The 10,248-nt window shown below is 34.2% G+C and overlaps 1 protein-coding gene across 1 annotated transcript in view; it reads right to left on the minus strand.

Annotated features, from left to right (window-relative positions):
* The window catches only part of DNAH8 (dynein axonemal heavy chain 8), a 310,762-nt gene extending 300,807 nt beyond the window's left edge, over positions 1–9,955 (minus strand). Inside the window, exons 1-4 of the mRNA XM_061195092.1 lie at positions 9,830–9,955; positions 8,895–9,084; positions 8,225–8,388; positions 1,808–1,984 (exon numbers count right to left, since the gene is read on the minus strand). Coding sequence (XP_061051075.1) covers positions 1,808–1,984; positions 8,225–8,388; positions 8,895–9,084; positions 9,830–9,940 — 642 coding nt within the window. The 5' untranslated portion in view covers positions 9,941–9,955. The remainder of the gene's footprint in view (positions 1–1,807; positions 1,985–8,224; positions 8,389–8,894; positions 9,085–9,829) is intronic.
* Positions 9,956–10,248: the final 293 nt, after the last annotated feature.

Here is a 10,248-nt window from a genome sequence, read left to right on the forward strand (position 1 = left end):
ACTAAAACTGAAGACTCATTCTGTTTATAATTAACATTCTGTCTGTTGGCTTAAACCAGACCTGCTTCTACCTGGAGTGACTTTTCTAGGTTAGAAAAGTGACATTACATTATTCTGGGTCTTCAGGAAAGAAAATATTCCCATCAGCAAAGTGTACTTTTCATATCCAGCAATAATGTGCAGAGATGCTCAGGGACCATGGCGGTTTGCCTCATCCACCATATATAACAACTGATTAATAGCCATAGTAATAAAGGACTACTAGAATCAGAACAAAACAATATCTGAAACTTTCTGAATGAGGGAAAGATATAAACAAACAATTCACAGGAGAATAAATGCAAATAGCAAATAAACTTTAAAAGATGCTCAACTTCATTATTAATAAGGAAAAGGCAAAATACAACCAGCCATTTTCCACATGTTGGACAGGCAAACAAAAATTTTTAACTGATAATAAGTATTAACAAAGTTGTGGAGTATACACCCTAGGGAAATACTTGCTTGTAGGCACGCAGAGGCTTTAACTGTAGTAATGTTTGTGAACACATAGAAAAGGAACAATTTTCCTCCAGAAGTTAAACACAGAGTTACCATTTGAGTCAGAAATTCCACTCCCAGGTGTATACAAGAAAAATGACAACATATGTCCACACGAGAACTTGTACAAGAATGTTCACAGCAGCATTATTTATAATAGCCAAAAAGTAGAGATAATGCAAATATCCATAAACTGATAAACAAAATGTGGTGTTATCTATAAAATGGAATATTATTCAGCTGTGAAAAGGAATAATTACTGATACATACTACAACATGGATAAACCTTGAAAACATTATGCCAAGTGAAAGAAACCAGTAACAAAAGACCACATATTATATGATTCCATTTATATGAAATGTCCAAAACAAGCAAATCTATAGAGATAAAAAGTGGATTGGTGGTTACTTAGGGCTAGAATGAGCGGAAGGAGACAGATGGAGATGGGAGGTGATAGCTAAAGAGTACAAGGTTTCTTTTTGAGGTGATAAAATGTTCTAAAATTGATTGTGGTGATGGTTGCACAACTCTGTGAATGTACTAAAAACCACTGAATTTTGCTCCTTAAATGGCAGAAATGAGTAATATGTGAATTATATCTCAAGATTGTTGAAAAAAAGGAAACAATTTGTCTAAAAACAAGAAAATGATTAAATAAAACCTGATGCATTGACATTATGGAAAACGAAATAGCCTGATCTGATAGGTATAACTCTCCAAGATATGCTGTTGGGGGGACCAGGGAGTTAAAGAAAAATAGAGTATGATGCCACGTAATTTTAAAAATTTAGAAACACAAAACAAATATATATATATATATATATTTTTTTTTTTAAGGAAGAAACAGAAAAGGACCTGGAGAGAATCAAGCTAAACTGTTAATAAATATGACCTCTAGGAAAGGAGATGGAATAGTGGGGATGAGATGTAAGATAGAGGACATTTTTGCTTTTGACTTTCTATATAGTTCTCTAATTCAATAAGCCTGTATTGATTTACAATTTCAAAAACAATTAAAAAATAAATAGCAATCACCCTATAGTAGTACTGTCAAAATTGGTGTGTGAAATATTGAGAAATAAATTTTCATTTCTATACTCCCTTTTCCTCTTCTGGAAGTAACGATGGTACATGAGAAAGCCTTACTCAAAGTTTCAACACTTCTAAATACATGATGCGAAGTATATGATGCGAAGAAGCAGTTCAAGAAGGGTAATTTTCCAGTTGGTTGTTCTGAAGTAAACTTTAAAATACAAGGCCTTTTACCTTTAAGAGTTTGGAGTGTGCAACATTAAGCACATTTATAACAGCTTTACAACTTGGCCCTTTAATCTGTTCAATGATATAATTGAATTTGGCTGACATGCGTTTCCAGTGTTCCAATTCAGTGAGAGGACCTGAGTCATCAGCTTCTTTTCTCATCTGCTCACTCTCAATAAGTACCTGCAATCAGAAAAGTTCACAGAGTATAGAAACGTTACTTTCTTCTTTTAGAACCTCATTATTTGCACCTTTTCAAAGAAAGTTAAAAGTACAAATAACATTCAACACTGAATAATATTAAGAACTCTCAGCAAACTAAGACTAGAAGAGAATTTCTTTACCATGATCATTAGTACCTGCCAAAAGTCTGCAGCAAACATTGTACTTTTTTAGATATGTATATTATAATTTTTTAAACATCTTTATGGGAGTATAATTGCTTTACAATGGTGTGTTAGTTTCTGCTGTATAACAAAGTGAATCAGCTATACATATACATATATCCTCATATCTCCTCCCTCTTGTGTCTCCCTCCCACCCTCCTTATCCCACCCCTCTAGGTGGTCACAAAGCACCGAGCTGATCTCCCTGTGCTATGTGGCTGCTTCCCAGTAGCTATTTTACATTTGGTAGTGTATATATAAGTCCATGCCACTCTCTCACTTCATCCCAGCTTACCCTTCCCCCTCCCCGTGTCCTCAAGTCCATTCTCTATGTCTGCGTCTTTATTCCTGTCCTGCCCTTAGGTTCTTCAGAACCTTTTTTTTTTTTTTTAGATTCCACATATATGTGTTAGCATACAGTATTTGTTTTTCTCTTTCTGACTTACTTCACTCTGTATGACAGACTCTAGGTCCATCCACCTCACTACAAATAACTCAGTTTCGTTTCTTTTTATGGCTGAGTAATATTCCATTGTATATATGTGCCACATCTTCTTTAGCCATTCATCTGTCGATGGACACTTAGGTTGTTTCCATGTCCTGGCTATTGTAAACAGAGCTACAATGAACATTGTGGTACATGACTCTTTTTGAATTATGGTTTTCTCAGGGTATATGCCCAGTAGTGGGATTGCTGGGTCGTATGGTAGTTCTATTTTTAGTTTTGTAAGGAACCTCCATACTGTTCTCCATAGTGGCTGTATCAATTTACATTCCCACCAACAGTGCAAGAGGGCTCCCTTTTTCTCCACACCCTCTCCAGCATTTATTGTTTGTAGATTTTTTGATGATGGCCATTCTGACTGGTGTGAGGTGATACCTCATTGTAGTTTTGATTTGCATTTCTCTAATGATTAGTGATGTTGAGCATCCTTTCATGTGTTTGTTGGCAATCTGTATATCTTCTTGGGAGAAATGTCTGTTTAGGTCTTCTGCCCATTTTTGGATTGAGTTGTTTGTTTTTTTGATATTGAGCTGCGTGAGCTGCTTGTAAATTTTGGAGATTAATCCTTTGTCAGTTGCTTCATTTGCAAATATTTTCTCCCATTCTGAGGATTGTCTTTTCATCTTGTTTATGGTTTCCTTTGCTGTGCAAAAGCTTTTAAGTTTCATTAGGTCCCATTTGCTTATTTTTGTTTTTATTTCCATTTCTCTAGGAGATGGGTCAAAAAGGATCTTGCTGTGATTTAAAACATCATACTTAAAAATGAAATTTTAGAAAATACCACTTTAAAACCAAAGACAAGACAATTTTGCCACTATCACCACCCACTTCTATTCAACCTGGTCATGGAGATCATAGAACAAGATAAGGAAAGTAAACAAAAGGTATAAGAATTGGAAATAAAAAAGCAATGGCATTATCACGGAGGGAATGGTTGGCCACATTTTAAAAATTCAAGAATATCTAAAGACAAACTTTTACAATTAATAAAAGTGAATAATTCAGTAAGGTTTTGGGCTGTATATATAAATATCAGTAGCATTTCTTTACAAGCCATCTAGCAATCTGAAAATGTAATTTCTAAAATGATAGTATTTGCTATAACAAATAATAACAATGTAAGATATCTAGAGATTAACAAAAAATGTGCAAGACCTTTTTGGAGAAAATTAGAAAACTTACTTTCAGCACACAAAAGAAGACCTAAATCAGTGGAGAAATATACCACGATCATGGATGGAAAAATTCAACAATATAAAGATGGAAATTTTCTCTAAATTAATGAAATGAAATTTATTTCATTCAATGAAATTTCCAATCAAAATCTCAACAAGGTTTTCTTTTCATGATACTTAACAAACTAGTCTTAAAATTAATTTGGAAGAACAGTCAACCAGAAATAATCAATGCAATTTTGAAGAAAAATAATGAAAAGGACTTGCCATACCAAACGTTGATTTAGTGAAAAGCAACATAAATTAAAGCAGTATGGTATGAGTGCAAAAAACAAATAAGTAGACAGGTGGGATAGATAAAAGGGTCTAGAAACTTGATAGATATTACAAATTTGCTGGTAAAGAATGGACTACTAAATACACTTCTGAGACAATTGGCTAACCATATCGAAAAAGACAAAATTAGATTCCTACCTCACATTATACACACACAAAAATAATTCCAGATAGATTAAAAACCTAAATGTTAAGAAAAAAATGGTAAAACATTTAAAGAAAATACAGGAGATGGGGGTAAAACTATAAAGAAAAACATGGAACTGAACATCATAATTGCCAAGAAAATGGTTACCACTAGGGAGAAGAAAAGGGAGTTAAAATTGGGAAGAAAAATGCACGGAGATTGCAAGGTGCTGGTAATGCTCTATTTCTTGTGCAAAAGTTACACAGGTGTTAATTTTACAATAATTTGTTTATTTTTATTCATTTGTTGTTCATTTCTGTATATTTCAGTATTTAAAATAAATAAATAATTTAGGAGAATATCTTCACAACACTGGAGTAGGAAAGTGTTTCCAAAATACAAAAAGCACAAAGCTTCTAATCACTGGAGGTAGCTGAATTGAGGCTGGATTACCATTTTTAACTAATATATTTACATTAAAACATAAAACTTCCACATGACTAAAGACATCCATACCAAATGAAAATGCAGGACACAATGGGGACCAACAAAAGATTAACAGCCGGAAAATATTATTCAAACTCCAACAATTCAGTTAAGATATCATCAAGCAATCTGAAAGAAAACTAGGTAAAGGATATGAACAGGCAGTTCAACAAGGAGGAAATCTAAATAGCCATTAAACGTGCACAGCCTCAACAGTGTTCAGGGTAATGCAAAATAAATCAAGATACCATTTCACATCCAACATACTGGCATCCATTAAAAATCCAACAGTCCCAAGTGTAACGAAAGATATGAAGACATGGGAACTCCCATTTACTTCTGTAAAAAAATATAAGTTAATATAACCACTATTTGGAGGGCTTTGTAGTACCCAATAAAAAATCCATACTACCTCTCTCAGCCGTTCCCTGGGAAACTCTTGAACATGTGCAAACGAGACCGGAATAAAGATATTCATTGAAGATGTATTATTATTGTTTGTAACAGGAAAAAAAGTAGAAACAACTGCTTTCTGAGGGAATAGGTGAGTTCTCTACCTCCTTAAACAGAGGATACTCGACATAATTTGAATGTCTCCTAAATGTCTGGAAATCTACAGAATAAACGAATTCTTTCATAGAGGAATACCAGACAATAGTCAAGTGAATGAATTAAATTTACTTGTACCAACATGGATGAAAGAGAATGTTAAATAAGAAAAAAAAAACTGTAAAAGGATACCATTTATGTAAAGATTTTAAACACAAATATATATTCTGTATTTTCATATATATAATTTATTTATATATAATATAAAGCTTATAAATATGCAAATGCAATAAAAGTATAAAACTTTCAGGGGAATGGAGGAGACAATAACATCAGAATGGTGGTAATATACAGGGAGGGAGAGGAAAGGGTTGGAGGATTTAGTGAAAATAAGAGATCTGAAGCAAAAATAGCAAATGGTTAGTATCTTTTTAATCTCAGTGGTACTTACAGGGGTGTTTCTTATTTTCTGTACCTTTTTTATGCTTATAACTTTTCATAACTACAATCGTGATGGAATTAAGAATACAAACGAGGCAAAATACACAGTTGATTTTTCAAACCTATGAAGCTTCTCTCTTTAATCCATGAAATGCTTTTAATTTTAACCATGGTTTATGGAACTCTTTCCTAATCTTATTATAAGTTTCTCCACCTCTTTAAATAGAGGATACTAGACATAATTTAAACTTTTCTTAGTGGCTGAAAGTCTATATAATTTGAATCACTGAATTAAAGAATGAAAATGGACCTTAAAATTAACTAAATCAAGCAACACTTTTGATGTTTAATTCCTGCTATAACATTATTCATAGATGATAATCCAACCTCAAATCGGATATTTTCAGGGATACAAAACATTCCATTTTCGGGGGGGAGGGAATTCTGTGAGAAAGTGATCCTAATAAAATCTCCCTCCTTATAACCATCACACTCTGCTCTTAACTCTGCCTGTTACGGCCATTACAGTACAAGTTTAAGTCCACATGAAATACCATCAAATATTTGAAGACATCACGTCACTCCTAGGTCCCCTTCTTTTCCCAGGTCAAACATGTCCATGTACTTCCTTTGAATGACATTGTTCATATCCTTGGCCAAGTTTTCTCTGAAATGCCCATTTCTTAATGATTTATAGACGTTCTTTACATATTATGGATACTAACTCTGTTACATATGCTGATAATATTTTCTCCCAGAAGGTCAATTATCTTCTAATGTTGCTTACAGTTATTTCTGCCATATGGATCTTACTTTTATTTTTTTATATAGTCACATATGTCAGGTTTTTCTTTCATGGCTTCTGGGTTTTGTATCTTAATAAGATATTAATATAGTTCTACATTATGTTCTGATTCAAGTATATTTTTTGTTCTATTTTTCACATTACTTTTTTAAGGCTGGATTCGTTCTCTCAACATGTTTTTGAGATTCATCCATGTTGTTGCATGTATCTCTTTTTTTAGTTTTAGCTTTCATATTTATGTCTATGATCCATCCTGAATTAATTTTTGTGTATGACAAGAAGTCAAGGTTTATTTTAGATGTAATTTTTTTTAAAGAAGTCTCCCATTTCTTGCACTGATTCTGCTTAACTGGAGACCATGTGCTACAATTGCCCAACTTGATTTTCCTTTTTTTTTTTTTTGGCTGCGTGGCTTACAGGATTGTGGGATCTTAGTTCTTAGTTCCCCAACCAAGGATTGAACCCGTGCCCTCAGGAGTGAAAGCGCAGAGTTCTAATCACTGGACCACCAGGGAATTCCCCCCAACTTTTCTTATTTCAAGTTGCCTAATCTCCTTATGTTAAGCTATTTCTTCTGCTTGCTCATTTTTATAAAAGAAGATCTATTTTGATTGATCATGGTAATTGGAGGAGATCTCCTCAGCCACTGTGTAGGACACAGCTTGAATTCCACAATGGCTTACAACTCCCTCTTCCTATGCCTACTGGCATAGTAGGCAGCTGCAGGAGTCCTTGGTGGACAATTACTTCGAGTACCTAGTGACACCTGGGAGCAAATTCTGTGGCCAGCACTCCAGGCCTTGATGGAGTTTCCAAAGTCCTCCAATTTTTCCACTCCAACTACACCTCCCTCCTTCTAACAGTTCTAAGAGACGTAAAATTGGAAATGCTTTTCTCTAACTCTTGCTTGCTCAAGATTTTTCTCCCCTAGTCCTCATTCAACTGAAGATTTTCTTCTCCAGTTTCACTGTCCTGTGCTCATGAACTAGAGATCTGTGAGTTGGCTTCTAGAGTCCTCTTTCTGTTCTAAACAGAATTACCTAATATCTGGTTGTGGGCAACGTTTGTACTGTAAGTTGGCACCTCTCAGAATGTTGACATATACCCTGTTCCTATCACCGCTTTTCTTACTGTCAGAGAAAATGTATTTGGCCAGAGAGCTGCAGACTTGCCACTGCAGTACTGATAGGAATGAGCCTAGTTTGAACCTCTCTGTCAACACAGACAATTCCATTGATCAACCAAGAGGTATTTATTAAGTGTCTAGCATTGTGGCTATAGTCTCTTCATTGTGTACTTTTCCACTCTCTCTAATGAAGAGCATAAACAATACATAAGATATTGGAGATAAATGCTGGCTTTTCTGTTTCTTCATTATTCCATTCTCAAGCCATAATGTTATGGTTTCCTCCTTAAAGTGGGAAATATCTTAAAGTTGATATTAAGTGGTCCAAAGAGAACAATGATTTTGCACTAGAATCAAAAATAGGCTGAATTTCATAGTAGAATCTGGAAGGCTCCTCTTCCCTTTACTTTTAGGGACAAAATGCAGTGACTAGGACACAGATGAGAACTATGACTCGTATCTGGTGAAATCACTCAGGTCAGCTCACCTGTTCAATCTGTCTGTACCATATCATCAGCACATCCTCTAGCTGACGAACAGTTTCTGAATTGCTAGCTGCGAGTGTCACTTCTTCAAAGGTATGCAGTTTGGAAAAATCAACATTGTCTATCTTCTTTAACTTAACTGTTCCCTCAATACTTATTCTAGCACCTAAAGGGGAAAAAATAATATTGACAAGAGGTGTTTAATGTCAATGTGTTAAATGCCAGTGTGTGGTTTCAAGCTGTAATTACTAAAATGTTAGAGATCTAACACTTTATAGAAATATAATTCTAGTTGATCATTAGATTGTGACTATGATTTATTAATAAAATTGCATATTTTAACAATATGAAATAATATAATTTATATTTTAAAAAGAGTTCATAATAATGTATACATTTTTAAATATGGTAAACATTTTCTCAAATAATATAGGAAGAGAATCCTCCTTCTACAATGGGAGATACAAAAGAAAATGTATCTTACGCCTTCAGAGATCCATGGAAAGAGAAGTTCTAATGATTTGATATCTTATCTCTAGGTCTCATAATTACTTTGATTAACATCTTCTTTTAAGATGGAAATGTTTTCTCTAATGCTTATTTTTAATAACATATCTTATAGTTAATTTGCTCATTTGTAGTAACTGATTAAACATTAAATGTTATACTTACCATCTAAAAATGAAAGGTATCTGTTGATGGTTTCAGTGAAAATGTGTTTTTCAGATTCTCCTTGCTGGGACTGGTTTAAAGCACCCCAATTATTTGTCGCAAGAATAGCTGGTAGAAATATATTTGCCAGCATATTCCTAATCCCAGCTAGGAGTCCTTCTGATACATCCAGAAAAGTAAATAGCACTTCCTAAAAGGGTAGTGTTCAAATGTTATTTTACATGCTGATCCCATTAAAGAACTGAAAATCATAACCTATTTTACATTACAATAAGTATAGACAATATATCTTATAAACTATTAGGAAAACTTAAGTGGTGAATATTAAGGTTCTAAAACCAACAAACTTATATTCTGCCCGCATTTAACCGTTCACATACTTGCTCATCAAGTAAACACTTTCCCTGGTGCTTTAATTTCTGCATAGGGAAGGAGATATGGCCTGGAGTCCATACAATGTGAGGGAAATGAAACTGAGCCTCCTACATAAAGAAAGTTCTAGGTGGACAGTTGCCCTGTCCATGAAAAGGGGACGAGAAAAACTCTGTCAGTTGAGGTAAAAAGCAATGAAACTAGCCCTCTGCCCAGAAATTTGGATGGAAAAAACATTGGTCAAAGGGTACAAACTTCCAGTTATAAGATGAATAAGTTCTGGGGATCTAACGTACAGCATGGTGACTGTAGTTAACGATACTGTATTGTATACTTAAAAGTTGCTAAAGGAGTAGATCTTAAATGTCATTACCAAAAAAGAAAAAAAAGGTAATTATGTGAGGCAATGGAGGTGTTAGCTAATGCTATGGTGGTAATCATTTCACAATGTGTTAAATCAATTCTTTGTCTACCTTAAACTTACATAATGTTATATGTCAATTATATCTCAATAAAGCTGGCAAAAATGCTTAACCATATATTTGAAAAAAATGTAAACATACTTCATGAATATTTTTAGTATTTATAGGGACATCATTGCGACAGCGAACAAAAACTACACACACTCCTTTTAGTTTCTCTGGGGCTGCGTTGTCTATATACAATCTCATCATTTTTGCCCCTTTGGTTGCTCCAGCAATAGTTCGACCACATTCTGAAAACAAAAGTCAAGAACTTAGCATACGATCACATGACTGATCAAATGTGATAAATTACTGTGGATCTTACACCCTTGTTCCTTGCTTTACTTTAAGAAGTTTTCAATATAATTATGGAATAAAATTTTTTGTCTACAAAAAGATGTAATTGCAAATCTTAAATTGCAGCCTCCTTGGGTGCCTTTCACTGAGTTCTGCACTTTGCTCCTTTTGGCCTGGCCTCAGGCAGGACTTTCATGCAAACCCTTCTCTTATCCCATTCT

This window comes from Eubalaena glacialis, chromosome 7 (genome assembly GCF_028564815.1).
Source record: "Eubalaena glacialis isolate mEubGla1 chromosome 7, mEubGla1.1.hap2.+ XY, whole genome shotgun sequence".
Classification (NCBI taxonomy): Eukaryota; Metazoa; Chordata; class Mammalia; order Artiodactyla; family Balaenidae; genus Eubalaena; species Eubalaena glacialis.